Source organism: Lutra lutra, chromosome 8, assembly GCF_902655055.1.
Source record: "Lutra lutra chromosome 8, mLutLut1.2, whole genome shotgun sequence".
Taxonomy (NCBI): Eukaryota; Metazoa; Chordata; class Mammalia; order Carnivora; family Mustelidae; genus Lutra; species Lutra lutra.
The window spans coordinates 66,648,057-66,666,293 of NC_062285.1; the positions used below are offsets into that span (position 1 = coordinate 66,648,057).

The 18,237-nt window shown below is 37.6% G+C and overlaps 1 protein-coding gene across 3 annotated transcripts in view; it reads right to left on the minus strand.

Annotated features, from left to right (window-relative positions):
* CNTN1 (contactin 1) overlaps nt 1-18,237 on the minus strand; it is a 375,956-nt gene that overhangs the window by 136,227 nt on the left and 221,492 nt on the right. For all 3 annotated transcript variants that reach the window (XM_047742599.1, XM_047742600.1, XM_047742601.1), the window contains 5 exons: nt 12,516-12,722; nt 9,244-9,343; nt 8,908-9,089; nt 4,115-4,239; nt 3,328-3,445 (listed from right to left, as the gene is read on the minus strand). In XM_047742599.1, coding sequence (XP_047598555.1) covers nt 3,328-3,445; nt 4,115-4,239; nt 8,908-9,089; nt 9,244-9,343; nt 12,516-12,722 — 732 coding nt within the window. The remainder of the gene's footprint in view (nt 1-3,327; nt 3,446-4,114; nt 4,240-8,907; nt 9,090-9,243; nt 9,344-12,515; nt 12,723-18,237) is intronic.

The following is an 18,237-nucleotide window of genomic DNA, read 5'->3' on the forward strand; positions in this document are numbered from 1 at the left end:
AAGATTTCTATTAGGAAGCTTTATGTTGAGCTTAAAGCTGAGGATAAAAACCTGGGCCAGTGATATAAACTAAGGAATCGTTGATAGTTAATGGGAGAAGAAGAAATTATCCAGGATTTTTAAAAATTTGAAAATAATAATAATTTAGGAATAATAATATAGAATAAGTGAAAAAGGGAGGAAGAGGATAGAATGGAACCAGAGCAGTAACTCTGCAAGAGAGCAAGATTTCTAACTGAGCAGAGGAAGGGATAAAGAGGAGAAAATGACAGCAGTTGAGAATAAATCATCTGGGAAGTGTGAAAGCATGGAGTCACCAAAGACAAAGGTGCAGAGAATTCAAGAATAAAACATGAAGAAGAAGCATGAGGAATACGAACGCATGTATGCCCATGGAGAAGAGATACATGTTCGTATCAAGTCAGCGTAAGGGAGAAGAGATGAAGATGGGGCAGAGATAAAGGGATTACAGGCATCCCTCAAGATATTTCAGGTTAGGTTCCAGACCACTCCCGTAAATGAATATCACAATAAATGAGTAAAATGAGGTTTTTGTTTTTTGTTTTTTTGTTGTTTACCAGTACCTGTAAAAGTTATGTTTACACTATACTATATAGCCTATTAAGTGTGCAGTGGCATTATGTCTAAAAAAACCCAACGTACCTACCTTAATTTAAAAATGCTTTATTGCTAAAAAATGTTAACCATCATACGAGCTTTCAGCGAGTCATCACCTTTTCGCTGGTAGACAATCTTGCCTCCATGCTGGTGGCTGCTGACTGATCAGGGTGGTGGTTGCTGAAGGTTGCGGTGTCTGTGGCCATTTCTTAAACTAAGATGACTTTGAAGTTTTCCCCATTGATTGATTATTCCTTTCATGAAAGATTTCTCTGCAGCATTTTACCCACAATTGAACTTCTTTCAAAATTGGAGTCGATCCTCCCAAATCCTACTGCTATTTTATAACCGAACTTGATGTAATATTTTAATTCCTTTGTTGTCATTTCAATAATCTTCACAAAATCTTCACCAAGAATTATGCTACATTTAATCTTCCTGTGCTCTGAATGTTTTGTTGCCATCCAGCAAAGCCTGGACGACAGCACATCTGTTGACAACACAGTTTACTGAGTATTTTAAGCCCTCTGTTGAGAAAAACTGCTCGGGAAAAAAATGCTTTCTTTCAAAATATTCCTGCTCCTTGACACGGCTCCTGGTCACCCAAGAACTCTGACAGAGCCGTGCATGAGATTAATGTTCTTTTCATGGCTGCTAACACAACATTCATTCTGAAACCCATGGATCAAGGAGCAATTTTGACTTTCAAGTTTTATTATTTAAGAACTACATTTCATAAGGCTCTAGGTGTCGCAGATGTTGAATTTTGTAATGCATCTGAGCAAAGTAAATTGAAAAACTTCTGAAAATGATTCACTCTTCTGAATACCATTAAGAACATTCATGATTCATGGGAAGATGTCAAAATATGAACATAGGCAGGAATTTGAAAGTTGGTTCCAACCCTCATGGATGACTTTGAGGAAGTAACTATAGATTTGGTAGAAATAGCAAGAGAACTTGAATTAGAAGTGGAACTTGAGGATGTGACTGACTTTCTATAAAATTAAAATTAAGAAGGACTCAGCTTTCTTTTTATTTATTTACTTTTAGAGAGAGAGAGAGAGAGAGAGCCAGCACTAGCAGAGAGAGACAGAGGGAATAGGAAAGAGAATCTTAAGCAGAGTCCCCATTCAGAAGGCTTAAAATACTCAGTAAACTGTTGTCAACAGGTGTGCTGTCATCCAGGCTTTACTGGATGGCAGCAAAACATTCAGAGCACAGGCAGATTAAATGTAGCATAATTCTTAATGGAACCTAGGATTTTCAGAATGGCGAATGAGCACTGGCTTCAACTTAAAGTCACCAGCTGCCTTAGCCCCTAACAAGATCGTTAGCCTTTTCTCCTACAGCTTTCTTACCCCTCTCAGCCTTCATGGAATTAAAGAGTTAGAGCCTTGCTTTGGATTAAGCTCTGGTTTAAGGGAATGCTGTGGCTGGTCTGATCTCCTCAGACCACTAAATTTTCTCCATATCGGCAATAAGACTGTTCTGCTTTCTTATCATTCATTTGTTCCCTGAAGTAACATTTTTAATCCCAAGAACTATACCTTTGCATTCACAGCTTGGCTAACTGGCTAGTACCAGGGGCCTAGCTTTCAGCCTCTCTAAGCTTTTGATATTCCTTCCTCACTAGCTTAATCTTTTCTAGCTTTTGTGTGAGAGTGAGAGGTGTCTCTTTCACTTGAACACTTAGAGGGCATTGGCCTAAAGTCAATTAGGCACTGTTGTGCCTCAGAGAACAGGGAGGACCAAGGTGAGGGAGAGAGATGGTGGAAAGGCCAGTTGGTGAGGCAATCAGAACACACACATTTATTGATTAATTTCACTATCTTATACAAGTGTGGTTCATGGCGACTGAAAACAATTACAATAGTAATAGCAAAGACCAGCTATCATATCAACATACCAAATATGATAATGAAAAGGTTTGAAATCTTGTGACACAGAGACACAACGTAAGCAAATGCTGTTGGATATACAGCCTCAATAGACTAGCTTGATGTGGGGTTGGCACAAACCTTTAATTTGTAAAAATGCAGTACTTTAAAATGCCATCATAGGAGGTACGCCCATTTTTGGAAAGGAAATGCTTATTCCTCTGGATGGAGAATATGTAAGGACAAGTGTAGTAGAGATTTAGATACTTTTCAATGAGGGGTGGGAAATTGAAATATTTTATTCAAAGGGTTTCAATTTTCATGGAGGGGTAAGAAAGCAATACCAAAGTGGGAGTCGGGGTGGAGTAGAGAGCTTGAGGAAAACTAAATTAAAATTAAAGATTTTAAATAGCAATTTCAGGCCATGAGATCCAAAGAATACGAAAAGTAGCAAGTGTTCAAGATCCATCTGAGCCTGGGTCATACGCATTGTGGAAGCATCAATCATTGCAACGTGATTTTCAAGCAGTATTTAAGAGCCCAGACATAGGAGAAACAAGACTTGTAAAAACTGGCATGTGTAAAGTTTGCTTAAAAATTTTTTGAGACTATTGCACTCCATGTTTCCTCTAATTTGTTTGCTGTTCTCTAATGAAAGAAAAATATATATATAAAACAGTAATATCATCCTGTCCCAAACCCTATTTCGAAAGTTTTTAACTTTAGCAATTCAAGAAATAATCAAATATGATCTACAGAAACCCTACGATCATGGTTGAAGGCGTTGGTTTCTTTGTGGAAGTTAACAGAAACTAGGAAGGATACTAACCCAAGATCTTCAGCTCCGCGTTTGCATAAATGGCTCCATGTGTGTTTTCAGCTATGCACTGGTACATGCCAGCATTTTCAAAAGTCACATCATACAGTCTCAATTCCCCTTTATGATACTGAAAAGAACACAAAGTAGAATACATTTCCTTGATAAACTTTAATATAAATGTTTTATTTAGGTTTGGCCTCGTTTGACTTTTCATTTAGATACATTATTTTGCCCCCACTGTTGACTAAGTCGAAGACGGTAGGCTTTTCACGGCATGGGAAAGTAAAACCCACTTACCATGCCCAGTGGCTCTTGTTCTAGTCATCCTACTGAGTTGAGAGTCCACTGTTTCCCTCCTGGCCCAGCTGGGAGATTACAGAGGGAAGGTAGAGAAAGGCCCCACTGCTGCTACTTGTCCCCAGGGCTAAAGGTAGAACCTTCCCTCTTACCTCTGTTTCTGTGGGGTCAGGGAAACAGTGGCCAAAAAAAGAGGACAATATCAGGTAGTAGAGATGGATGAGTAGGAAGAAGGGTAAAATGTGGAACAAAGGCGAAAATAAGGAGAGAGAAAGAGAGAGAGAAGGTAGACATAAGATTGCAGAAAGTTGATTAAGCTGAAGATAGTTTAACGCTCACTTTCTTGTTAGCCTTCTTCAGAGACTTTTTTTTTTTTTTTTTTTTTTTTTTTTAAATCTCAGGGCCCAGGTATCCTTACTCTGTTGAATTTATCCCAGGATGCCTGGAAATGTTGCCTGAACACAGATTTAAGAACTGCACAACAGCTGAACATACATACCGCATATCCATTTTTCAGCCATCGGATCGTAGGGATGGGCTTCCCTGTGGCCACACAAGGCCAGTAGAGATCACTGCCTATATCCACCTCTGTGTCATTGATATGTTCTACCCACTCAGGAAATGCTGAAAAGTAAAGAATATTGTAAATGTCAAATAAAAATCTCAACACTCAAAATAATCTCAAGAATACAAATATTACATTTAGTTGACCTTCTGGAGAATACATCAGATATCACATATGCCATAAAATCAGTATTAGAGCCTAGGTCTGCAGGTAAACTTTATCCTACACTGTTATAACATGAAGTAACTATAATTCAATTCATAATTTTTTCTTTGTGAACCACGTTTGTTAAAAAGTTAATTCATGAATAACAATAAAATAATTGATCTTTTTCTTATAACTTAAATCTTTCAAAATGACAATTAAGGTTTTGAAGAATTATGTCTTCATTGACTATGACACTATGTCTTCCCCTTCGAATAAAGAATCATATTTTATTTCCATTCCCTCAGGTATCCTCCTTTTGATGTAACTTTCATCTAGCAGCCACTGTCACATCTTACTGTAGGATTAGAAAAATGACTTGATCACTTAAGTATTCTTTCAATATTAGAAACTACATACAGTAGTATAATTGCTGAAATCTATGCTTGAGCGCAATCGATGATCTGATTTTCTGGTACCTAAAGAAAAATGCTAGGTATTTCCCAAAAGAAAATACATTTCTGGAGAACAAGCAAATGAATAATGTGATAATTTTTTTAAGCATTGAAGTTATTTAAGTTAAATTCTTTAAATAAATGCAGGCAAACAAATTAACATAAAATAAAGAAGGAGGTAGGAGGAGAGAATCCTGAGTAGAGGGAGTATTTTATTTTCTTTGAAAAAGAAAACTTTGATATATACATTTTATGACAAAATAACATATATAACTTATAGAAAGTAGTGCATACAAATAAAAAGAACATAAAACATTTCTATGATCTCACTGAACCCCATCAACATTATATGTATATATATACTTATAGTACTATAATCTGATTTAGTATATTTTCACTTATCATTACATTTTTGTAACATGTAGATAGTTATAAAAATTAAATATTGATATGATTACTATGTTAATTGATAGAGGTTTTATTATGGACACAATCTTGGCAATAAACCAGGAATATGAGCACCTTTCCTGCCTTGGCCTCAAACAGGTGACACAAAATATCACATTGAAAAATACAATGAGAAGACTAAATAATTGAATCCACTTGATACATTCTATCTACGATTTAATTATGTAAACTTCTGGGTGTTTGATTAGACCAAAAGAGAAAAAGTGAGTGCCCTTGATTAGTAAAGGAGAAATAATAGCTCCTTTAATAATATTCCCTTATAAATATCTGCTCTGTCACCTTGCTTCTTCTAAGGAATTAGATATTAGATAGTTTGGAACTCTGTTAAGAACCTGGAATGCAGTTTTCTTAAGATGTATGAATAAAAACAGATTTGTAAGCTCTAGAAACCTGGTAGAGTGACAGCTTTACCTAACAAACGTAAGAGTCTAACCAGAATTTTCCTCACTTAAGGAGGCCATCCATGCATATTTTATATGTACCAAGTGAATTCTATTGGTGTACTTAATGCACAAGTCTGGAGTTCAGAGGAGGTGTCTGGATCAGAATTTTTGGGGTATAGAGCCTAATTAAAGCCTGGATGATGAATGAAATAATAAAAGTTGTGAATTAAATCAAGAAGACTTTCAGAGGCAAACTCTGATTGCTCCCAAGTTTGGAGGGCATGGAGTGAGGAGGAAAATGCAAGCAGTATACAAGGACATTAGCAAAGTGTAGGTTCCAGATACCAAACACAGAAGGTGAATGATGGAGGAGTGCATGGTCCACAGTGGTGACTGCTGCTGTTGGATCAAGTAAGATACAGCTGAGAAGTGCCATCCACTTCAGCAACATGATGTTATCGGGGGTCATGGGAAGAAAGATTCCAGCAGAGAAGTAGGGATGAAAATTAAATAAGAGTGCTTTTAAAAAAGAAGAAAAATGGAAAACAACACTTCTAGAAAGTATAGATTAAATCTGTCAATATTTCTATTACCTTTGGGGAGATAAATAGAAGGGAAACAGAGCAGCAGGCAGAGTTAAGAAGGAAGAACAAAAGCCACTGTACACTGATGGAAATGATCCAGTGAAGAAAAAAGATTGCTTTTGCTGTCAGGAGAGGGAATCGCTGGAACAACAGTAAGTGGGAGGGTATAATCAAGCAGAGTGGAGGTGTTGACCTCAGACAGCAGCTGAATCCATAGCAATAAGAGACAGGGTTAAAGATGCCAGTATTGGGTAGATGTGGGGTGGGAGCTTGTGGAAATTCTAATTTGAACTTTCATTTTCTCTGTGAAAGAAGAAGCCAAGTTATCAGCTGAGCATAAGGTTGGAGGAGGAGGTATTAAGGGTTGAAAGGAAATTGTGAAAGTGTGAGAAGATTATCCAAAAGAGTGGAGTAAGTGGACCTAAGTGGACCTTGGGAACTGTACTATAATTCCTGGGCAACACTAAAGACCCACTTGAAGCTAATGATCATTAATTTAAAATGAACTAATCAGTGTACTAGTGTTTAATCTCAAGTCATACTCAAGTTCCTGGGTTCAGGCCGGGCTAGGTAGAGAGCTAGATTTTTCCAGGGTTAGCCTTTTATTAAGGTAGTAAGACGAAGTAGAGAGTGGTGAGTGCACTGGGATGGTGTGCAGGGGAATAGTAATGATTGATCAGATTTAGAGTAGAGATGAGTAGGGGTCAGGGAACGTGAAGGAAAGTTAAACCATTGGTAGATTAATTGATCGTAGTTCCTGGTATCGCAGGGTATTAGAGAAACTGAACTAGAAAGATAAGAGGTTGGGGTTAGTGAAGAAATATGTGAGATTGAGATTCTAAAGGGATTGTACTTTTTGGTAACAATGAGGTCTAAAGTGTGGTGGTGGGAGTGGGCTGCTGAGGTAGATTGAGGGACAAGATCATTAGAGAAGAGGAGTTCAATGAAACTGAAAGGCAAAACTACTAAAAAAAAAATCATAGTCTAAGTTGATTCTGATGTCACGAAGAATGTCAAGAGTAATGTTGTAGTTTATAAGACCTGCCAAGAGTAAAAACTTTAAAGAAACAAGGGGCGTGGTCCAGATAAATTTTTCATCAGATATTTCAAGGAAAGAAGGTAGATAGTCTAGAAATGGCATGAGGAACAAGAAACGTAGTTATATTATAAGTCAAAGGGGATGAGAGCTGTGGAAGAAAAATTAGCGACTATTTGAGAGGAAGCAGTATCTTTAAGGGAGAACCATGTTTTAGTTAGAGTGAGAAGTTCAGAGTAGAAGTTATGTAGAAGTGAAGAATATAGGGGATTGTGTCAATGCAGACTGTGTGTTGGAGAAAGCATGGTGCAAAGGTTTCAGAAATTGGGGATGGGGAAGAGATGGAGACAGAGCAGGACACATGCAGAGCTGTGTTGGTATTAAGGTCCAGGCGACGGGGGAGGCCCAGAGGCCATGGCTTTCTATGCCAAAAGAAACAAACAGGGAAAAGGCAAGATGAGCCTAATCCTGCTGGATACTATGAAATAATGGTGGTGAGGTTGCATCTTGTAGGCCACTGGAGGCACTTATTTCCTCCCTGTGTAGACAGAGGCCTGGGCAGCGGCCATAAGCTGTCTCCTCATTCTGGTATTCCAGTTTGGCTAGGCATCATCTCCCATTTTTCCTATCATCCATCTTTTCAGTGTGGCTAAGGTACCCCTCACCACTTATCGATATCCTGTGTAAATTTCCATAGTGCACTCCCAATTTTCTTTATTACTATGTATGTTTTTGTGTGTGCATATGCATGTGTGTGAAAGTGTATCTCATTTCCTGTGTATGCTTGTATAAATTTGGAGGTTTTGTATAGAGTATGAATACAGTATGAATACCTCAAGGACAGAAAGAATGTTTCTCTTATCTACTTCTTCTTGTTCCAGTCATAGCGTGTGCCTCTAAGTTGACACTCAGTGTATGCTTAACCTTTAAATGAATGGTCTTATTGAAACCTTGGACATTTACTCAATTGTGATCTATAAGTTTTATATTGTGGAACATTATAGAAATTATTTCAGTCTGAAAGGTTTCAAGTGTTCCCTGAAAAACAACATTCCACTCTCCTAAATATGTTTATTTCAATATGTCTGAGCCAAATACTTGTGTCAAGAAAATTGTGTCCAAAAAAAAAAAAAAAGTTTCCTTAGAGTGGTGGTTCTCAGACTGTGGATCCTGGTCTGGTAGCATTAGTATCTCCTAGGACCTTGTTAGAAATAAAAATCTTGGACCCCAAATAGAACTTGTAACTCAGAAACTCTGGGAACCAACCATCCGTGTTTTAACAAGTCCTCCAGGTGATTTTGAAACATATACAAGTTTGCAAGCCAGTGGCTTGGACCAACTCATAATGCATAGTTTCTTCTACAGATAAAAATGTATTGGAAAAAAAAGAATGAAGGGAATATGCAAGTTATATTAATTGTATTTTTTGAAAATTATTAAGGACACCACTACCAATCCATTGATGTTAGTATGATGGTAATAGTATAAGCCATATTTGAGACTTAATTAGACATAAGATAGATATTTTCTTTTTGCATAATGCACTATAAATCACTGTTTTTAAACGATTATTCATTATATACTCACCTTTCAAGTATGGAAATGGCTATAAGTAAGATATTGATGCAATGTATAAAAATGGAAACAACATGTCTACCTTGAACATAAATTCTTGCCTGGTGTTTATCCTTTCCTCTGTTGTTCTCAGCCTCACATTCATATGTGCCTTCATCTTCCAGCTGAATATTGAAGATCTTGAGGACAGCCCCAGAGGTGCTGATCTCAGCAGTACTTGGCATTGGTTCTAGGACCTTCCGCCAACGGATATCAGGAACAGGACTTAAAATAGGAAATAACAAAAGCTAAGTGTCCACATTTCAAAATCAATGACTTTGTTAGTATACGCCTAAATAATTACATCATTTATTTCCTAAAATGGTACAAAAATTAATATATTTTTATATATATTAATAAAAAGTATAAGTATACTTACTTTCCAAGTGCAAAACACTCTAAAGTCACATTTTGGCCCATCAGTGCATATATGTCCTTGAACTGAACTACAATATCAGCAGGATATGGTTTTGTTGTTCCTAATATTAAGAAAAATACGACCATCCATTAATGATTAGGCAGAATAAATAGAGGTTTTTTTTTTTAGATACTGTGACTTTTATAGAATTACTTCAATATGCAAAGCATTTCTCTGTATAAGTACTGGGAAATACCTGATCATAACACAATTAACAGATTTGCTTATGCACAGTATGTATATAGCATAAATTTCATCAAGCACTTCCAATCATACTGGCTCATTCTGACAGTTCTGTAACTAATCTGACTCAATACACCAAAAAACCCCAAGATGTCTCTAGAGAGCAACAAACATGTGTAAAACATTGCGCCAGGTGCTACATGGGATTCAGGATGGAAAGAGAAACAAGAAAGCAAACGAGGGAGAAGAAACAAACGAAGAGAGAAGAGTGGAAAAGAAAGAGTACAGGCAAGAAAAGAAGGAGAATAGAAGAAAGATGTGCATGTGGAGGCACATGCAAAAAGGAAATGAGTTGAAGAGAGGGAAGGAGAAAGGGAAAGAAGAGTGCTTATTCAGACATTACTGGGCTCTTCAATATAGTTCCTTTATTGAGTTCATTGAGCACATCTCTACTGCAAGGTCTATTATTCCCTTAATCTTATAGGGGAAAGATATAAGATATATATAAGATTACAGTGTGAATATGTACTTTATACTGTATGATACCTGAGAGACAAATGTCCTAAATGTCCTAAAATACAAGCCAAAATGAAAATAAATAGTCTTAAAGAGTGGCAGCTAAGAAAGACGACTGAATATTCAGGGGCTATGGGAATTTCAGGCAAGAAGGACATGTGACTTCACCAGACCAGCTCAGGCGGAGGAAACAGTATATTAGGACAAAGCTCCAGGAGTATGAAGGGGATTTTTTTTAAAGCCTAGGAATTCAAGTGATGTCAAAGTATATGTAGTTGAAGATGACTTGAACCTATTATCTAGAAGGCTTGAAACTGTGACATCAAACATTTTGAGGCTGATTTTCTCAATGAGTAACCACTGATGGGTTTTGGTAAGAGAAGTAATATGAATATCGCCTTTGGTTTAAGTAGAAAGACTTGTCAGAAGTTTCAGAGAATGGGGCATGGAGAAGAGAAATACAGAAGAAAGTCTAAGGGAAGCTAGGTCATTACTTCTTGCAAAACAGGTGAGGGCTTTGAGCAGTGAGAACAAAAAGGAAAGAGTTGATCCAAGTTGACTTTGAGAGGCAGAATCAGCAAGACTACCTTTTGGGTCAATGTTTTCTTGAAGGGTAGATCAAAGATCCAATTCATTAGAATCACCTGGGATGCTTGCAGAACCTACAAATTCCTGGGTCACATTACAGACCAGCTGAATCAGTGTTTCTGGGTTCCAAATTTCTGCAAATTTCCCAAGTGCTTAAATACTACCTGGGGACCACTGGATTAGCTGTCTGGAAGATGAGGGGAAGAGAGTATATGATTAAAAATGCTATCCTGAGTTAGAAACATGACAGTATCACCAAATGAGACAAAGAACACCAGAAGTTTTAGAGATGACAGATGTGTCTGGAACATTTTGAGTTTAACATTCCTGAGAACCTTCTGTATGACAAATCCCAGAGGTAGATAGAATTAAGTCTTTTGGAGATAAGAATGTGGAGTAATCTCCACAGGGATACTGTTGAAAAGGTTTAAGTTGGTGAGAATATCTGGAAAAAGATTAAAGAGAAGTATAAGAAGGAGGAAGATGTGGGGAAGGATCCTGAGGTAAGTGGGAGATAAGGGAATGGTAGGAGTTGGAAAAATTAGGAAAAGAAAGAAGAGTTCAAGAGAGGTATAGGAGATCAACAGTGTCAAAGTTTATAGAGAATCAGAACTGAAAATCGTTCTTTAGGGTTTAGCAAATAAGAAGTCATCAAGATTGTTTGTACTGAATACAAAGGAATACACAGAGGGAAAGGTATGGAGGAGAGTAAGATTCAGAAAAAAAGCAGAAAATAAGTGATAAGGGAAGTCCCTAAATCAATTAAATGTTAAATGAACCAGTGCAACTAGAGAAATTAGCTAGAACGCGAGGAGAAACTCTTCCTCCACAGAGACAATAGTAAGAAATAAATAGAAGAGACGAATTTCTTGGGTAGAGTAGGAGAGAAACTTGAGGAAGTTTTTACATGATGACTCCTTATAATTCTATAACGTAGTGGATGAGAGCATCTCCCAAGGTTGTGGAGAGACAAAAGAGCCAGAAGTCAAAAAATATTTATTGAATTCCAACCACGTGACCACAATCGAGAAGAGTGGTAAAAATGGAATCACGGTGGTATGATGACATTTTCCCCACTGTAATACCCTACTTAGAGTGGAGGCAGGAACCAAACTTAACTCTGTGAACAACAAAATCCAGTATTTCTTCAGAAGCCTGAACCCACTGACATGAGTGGTAACAGCAGGACTGTGATAAAAACAATGTGAAGTAAGCAAATATATTAAAATCTGATTCTCTTAGGAAGAGAATGCATTTAAAAAGGAATGTAGTTCAACTGGAATCTTAAAAGCCATTCAGGTCCGCCAGTGGCCATCAGATATGATGTACTATATGTTAGCTAACAACATAATAAAAAAAGATAATAATAAAAAAATAAATAAAATGAAATTAAACATCTACATAAATGTATAAATAAAAGAATATTATGAAATAAAAAACAAATATAAAAAACAAATAAAAAACAAACCTATGCTACTTACTCGTAGTAGAAAGGCAATTTATATACTTATTTGCTTCATATAAATAGTTCCTTAAAAATATTGAAAGAATACAACTGCTATTTTTCCCCCAATTCTGTAATCACTATAGTTTCTGATGATCTCATCTTTTGTTCTCTTTCATGAAGTTACTTTGGATATGAAAAAAAGCAGAGGCCAGTGATTCCCCCTGTAACTAATATATGGATATTTGGCTAATAAGTCAGAACCGTATGCATTCTCTGAACTAGAGGAAACCAGTCCAAACTCAACCATCTTGGGGGTTTTTGTCATGTAAATCTCTATCAGAAAAAGTAAGGAATGACCAAGACTTTCAAAGTGGGTGTCTTCTGTTTGCCCTGACTGAATAGCTAGCTAGTCTTTCCACTGGATATTTCTTTTCATCATTATAAGTGCTCCATGAGCAGACAACCTGCAAAAACACTGTGTAACAAACAAGATACTTACGTTCAGGTAGTGGAATGAGTGGGATAAATTTGCTGAACACGCTCTTTGTAATAGAAGGACTGGATACAAAGCAGGAATAATTGCCTTTGTCTGATGCCTCAACATTTGCAATGTAGAGATTTCCATTTGTCTGAGACACAAATCTTCGTTTATCCATTGTGATAAATACAGGAAATTCATTTAGAAGCCAGCGGTAGCTAAGATCATCTGGGAGGAAACATTGTCTTCTAAATATTAAATTCTTCTCCAAAAGCAAAAATTTTGTTTTCTAGGAACAAGCCAGGGCATAATCTAATCTAGGCTATTGTAGAATAAATGTTGGAAGTAGACCAAGACAAATAGTGCAAATGTTCCAAAAGCCACCATATTTTGAGTGAATATAAGCATGGTGCTAAGCAATTATATTTATCTTTCTCTCTCAACTATTTTATGGCCTATTAATATTCTAACTTCTTTTTTTTTTAATTTTTTTATTTTTTTCAGCATAACAGTATTCATTATTTTTGCACCACACCCAGTGCTCCATGCAATCCGTGCCCTCTACAATACCCACCACCTGGTGCCCCCAACCTCCCACCCCCCACCCCTTCAAAATTCTCAGATCGTTTTTCAGAGTCCATAGTCTCTCATGGTTCACCTCCCCTTCCAATTTCCCTCAACTCCCTTCTCCTCTCCATCTCCCCTTGTCCTCCATGCTATTTGTTATGCTCCACAAATAAGTGAAACCATATGATAATTGACTCTCTCTGCTTGACTTATTTCACTCAGCATAATCTCTTCCAGTCCCATCCATGTTGCTACAAAACTTGGGGATTCATCCTTTCTTTCTTTTTTTTTTTTTTTTTTTACAGCTTTATAAACATATATTTTTATCCCCAGGGGTACAGGTCTGCGAATCGCCAGGTTTACACACTTCACAACACTCACCATAGCACATACCCTCCCCGATATCCATAACCCCACCCCTCTCCCAACCCCCTCCCCCCATCAACCCTCAGTTTGTTTTGTGAGATTAAGAGTCACTTATGGTTTGTCTCCCTCCCAATCCCATCTTGTTTCATTTACTCTTCTCCTACCCCCTTAACCCCCCATGTTGCATCTCCTCTCCCTCATATCAGGGAGATCATATGATAGTTGTCTTTCTCTGATTGACTTATTTCGCTAAGCATGATACCCTCTAGTTCCATCCACGTCGTCGCAAATGGCAAGATTTCATTTCTTTTGATGGCTGCATAGTATTCCATTGTGTATATATACCACATCTTCTTTATCCATTCGTCTGTAGATGGACATCTAGGTTCTTTCCATAGTTGGGCTATTGTAGACATTGCTGCTATAAACATTCGGGTGCATGTGCCCCTTCGGATCACTATGTTTGTATCTTTAGGGTAAATACCCAGCAGTGCAATTGCAGGGTCATAGGGTAGTTCTATTTTCAACATTTTGAGGAACCTCCATGCTGTTTTCCAGAGTGGTTGCACCAGCTTGCATTCCCACCAACAGTGTAGGAGGGTTCCCCTTTCTCCGCATCCTCGCCAGCATCTGTCATTTCCTGACTTGTTAATTTTAGCCATTCTGACTGGTGTGAGGTGATATCTCATGGTGGTTTTGATTTGTATTTCCCTGATGCCGAGTGATATGGAGCACTTTTTCATGTGTCTGTTGGCCATCTGGATGTCTTCTTTGCAGAAATGTCTGTTCATGTCCTCTGCCCATTTCTTGATTGGATTATTTGTTCTTTGGGTGTTGAGTTTGCTAAGTTCTTTATAGATTTTGGACACTAGCCCTTTTTCTGATATGTCATTTGCAAATATCTTCTCCCATTCTGTCAGTTGTCTTTTGGTTTTGTTCACTGTTTCCTTTGCTGTGCAAAAGCTTTTGATCTTGATAAAATCCCAAGTACTCATAAAATCCCAAGTACTTGCCCTTGCTTCCCTTGCCTTTGGTGATGTTCCTAGGAAGATGTTGCTGCGGCTGACGTCGAAGAGGTTGCTGCCTGTGTTTTCCTCGAGGATTTTGATGGATTCCTTTCTCACATTGAGATCCTTCATCCATTTTGAGTCTATTTTCGTGTGTGGTGTAAGGAAATGATCCAATTTCATTTTTCTGCATGTGGCTGTCCAATTTTCCCAACACCATTTATTGAAGAGGCTGTCTTTGTTCCATTGGACATTCTTTCCTGCTTTGTCGAAGATGAGTTGACCATAGAGTTGAGGGTCCATTTCTGGGCTCTCTATTCTGTTCCATTGATCGATGTGTCTGTTTTTGTGCCAGTACCATGCTGTCTTGATGATGACAGCTTTGTAATAGAGCTTGAAGTCCGGAATTGTGATGCCACCAACTTTGGCTTTCTTTTTCAATATTCCTTTGGCTATTCGAGGTCTTTTCTGGTTCCATATAAATTTTAGGATTATTTGTTCCATTTCTTTGAAAAAAATGGATGGTACTTTGATAGGAATTGCATTAAATGTGTAGATTGCTTTAGGTAGCATAGACATTTTCACAATATTTATTCTTCCAATCCAGGAGCATGGAACATTTTTCCATTTCTTTGTGTCTTCCTCAATTTCTTTCATGAGTACTTTATAGTTTTCTGAGTATAGATTCTTAGTCTCTTTGGTTAGGTTTATTCCTAGGTATCTTATAGTTTTGGGTGCAATTGTAAATGGGATGGACTCCTTAATTTCTCTTTCTTCTGTCTTGTTGTTGGTGTAGAGAAATGCAACTGATTTCTGTGCATTGATTTTATATCCTGACACTTTACTGAATTCCTGTACAAGTTCTAGCAGTTTTGGAGTGGAGTCTTTTGGGTTTTCCACATAGAGTATCATATCATCTGCGAAGAGTGATAGTTTGACTTCTTCTTTGCCGATTTGGATGCCTTTAATTTCCTTTTGTTGTCTGATTGCTGAGGCTAGGACTTCTATTACTATGTTGAATAGCAGTGATGATAACGGACATCCCTGCCGTGTTCCTGACCTTAGCAGAAAAGCTTTCAGTTTTTCTCCATTGAGAATGATATTTGCGGTGGGTTTTTCATAGATGGCTTTGATAATATTGAGGTATGTGCCGTCTATCCCTACACTTTGAAGAGTTTTGATCAGGAAGGGATGCTGTACTTTTTCAAATGCTTTTTCAGCATCTATGGAGAGTATCATATGGTTCTTGTTCTTTCTTTTATTAATGTGTTGTATCACATTGATTGATTTGCGGATGTTGAACCAGCCTTGCAGCCCTGGAATAAATCCCACTTGGTCGTGGTGAATAATCCTTTTAACATACTGTTGAATCCTATTGGCTAGTATTTTGGCGAGAATTTTTGCATCTGTGTTCATCAAGGATATTGGTCTGTAGTTCTCTTTTTTGTTGGGATCCTTGTCTGGTTTTGGGATCAAGGTGATGCTGGCCTCATAAAATGAGTTTGGAAGTTTTCCTTCTATTGCTATTTTTTGGAACAGTTTCAGGAGAATAGGAATTAGTTCTTCTTTAAATGTTTGGTAGAATTCCCCCGGGAAGCCATCTGGCCCTGGGCTTTTGTTTGTTTGGAGATTTTTGATGACTGTTTCAATCTCCTTACTGGTTATGGGTCTGTTCAGGCTTTCTATTTCTTCCTGGTTCAGTTGTGGTAGTTTATATGTCTCTAGGAATGCATCCATTTCTTCCAGATTGTCAAATTTGTTGGCGTAGAGTTGCTCATAGTATGTTCTTATAATTGTCTGTATTTCTTTGGTGTTCGTTGCGATCTCTCCTCTTTCATTCATGATTTTATTTATTTGGGTCCTCTCTCTTTTCTTTTTGATAAGTCTGGCCAGGGGTTTATCAATCTTATTAATTCTTTCAAAGAACCAGCTCCTAGTTTCGTTGATTTGTTCTATTGTTTTTTTGGTTTCTATTTCATTGATTTCTGCTCTGATCTTTATGATTTCTCTTCTCCTGCTGGGTTTAGGGTTTCTTTCTTGTTCTTTCTCCAGCTCCTTTAGGTGTAGGGTTAGGTTGTGTACCTGAGACCTTTCTTGTTTCTTGAGAAAGGCTTGTACCGCTATATATTTTCCTCTCAGGACTGCCTTTGTTGTGTCCCACAGATTCTGAACTGTTGTGTTTTCATTATCATTTGTTTCCATAATTTTTTTCAATTCTTCTTTGATTTCCTGGTTGACCCATTCATTCTTTAGAAGGATGCTGTTTAGTCTCCATGTATTTGGGTTCTTTCCAAATTTCCTCTTGTGATTGAGTTCTAGCTTCAGAGCACTTTGGTCTGAAAATATGCAGGGAATGATCCCAATCTTTTGATACCGGTTGAGACTTGATTTAGGACCAAGAATGTGATCTATTCTGGAGAACGTTCCATGTGCACTAGAGAAGAATGTGTATTCTGTTGCTTTGGGATGAAATGTTCTGAATATATCTGTGATGTCCATCTGGTCCAGTGTGTCATTTAAGGCCTTGATTTCCTTGTTGATCTTTTGCTTGGATGATCTGTCCATTTCAGTGAGGGGAGTGTTAAAATCCCCTACTATGATTGTATTCTTGTCGATGTGTTTCTTTGATTTTGTTATTAATTGGTTTATATAGTTGGCTGCTCCCACATTAGGGGCATAGATATTTAAAATTGTTAGATCTTCTTGTTGGACAGTTCCTTTGAGTATGATATAGTGTCCTTCCTCATCTCTTATTATAATCTTTGGCTTAAAATCTAATTGATCTGATATAAGGATTGCCACTCCTGCTTTCTTCTGATGTCCATTAGCATGGTAAATTCTTTTCCACCCCCTCACTTTAAACCTGGAGGTGTCTTCGGGTGTAAGATGAGTTTCTTGTAGGCAACATATAGATGGTTTTTGTTTTTTTATCCATTCTGATACCCTGTGTCTTTTGATTGGGGCATTTAGCCCATTAACATTCAGGGTAAGTATTGAGAGATATGAATTTAGTGCCATTGTATTGCCTGTAAGGTGACTGTTATTGTATATTGTCTCTGTTTCTTTCTGATCTACTACTTTGAGGGTCTCTCTTTGCTTAGAGGACCCCTTTCAATATTTCCTGTAGAGCTGGTTTGGTATTTGCAAATTCTTTCAGTTTTTGTTTGTCCTGGAAGCTTTTAATCTCTCCGTCTATTTTCAATGATAGCCTAGCTGGATATAGTATTCTTGGCTGCATGTTTTTCTCATTTAGTACTCTGAATATATCATGCCAGCTCTTTCTGGCCTGCCAGGTCTCTGTGGATAAGTCTGCTGCCAATCTAATATTTTTACCATTGTACGTTACAGACTTCTTTTCCCGGGCTGCTTTCAGGATCTTTTCTTTGTCACTAAGACTTGTCAATTTTACTATTAGGTGACGGGGTATAGACCTATTCTTATTGATTTTGAGGGGGGTTCTCTGAACCTCCTGGATTTTGATGCTTGTTCCCTTTGCCATATTGGGGAAATTCTCTCCAATAATTCTCTCCAATATACCTTCTGCTCCCCTCTCTGTTTCCTCTTCTTCTGGAATCCCAATTATTCTAATGTTGTTTCGTCTTATGGTGTCACTTATCTCTCGAATTCTCCCCTCGTGGTCCAGTAGCTGTTTGTCCCTCTTTTGCTCAGCTTCTTTATTCTCTGTCATTTGGTCTTCTATATCGCTAATTCTTTCTTCTGCCTCATTTATCCTAGCAGTGAGAGCCTCCATTTTTGATTGCACCTCATTAATAGCTTTTTTGATTTCAACTTGGTTAGATTTT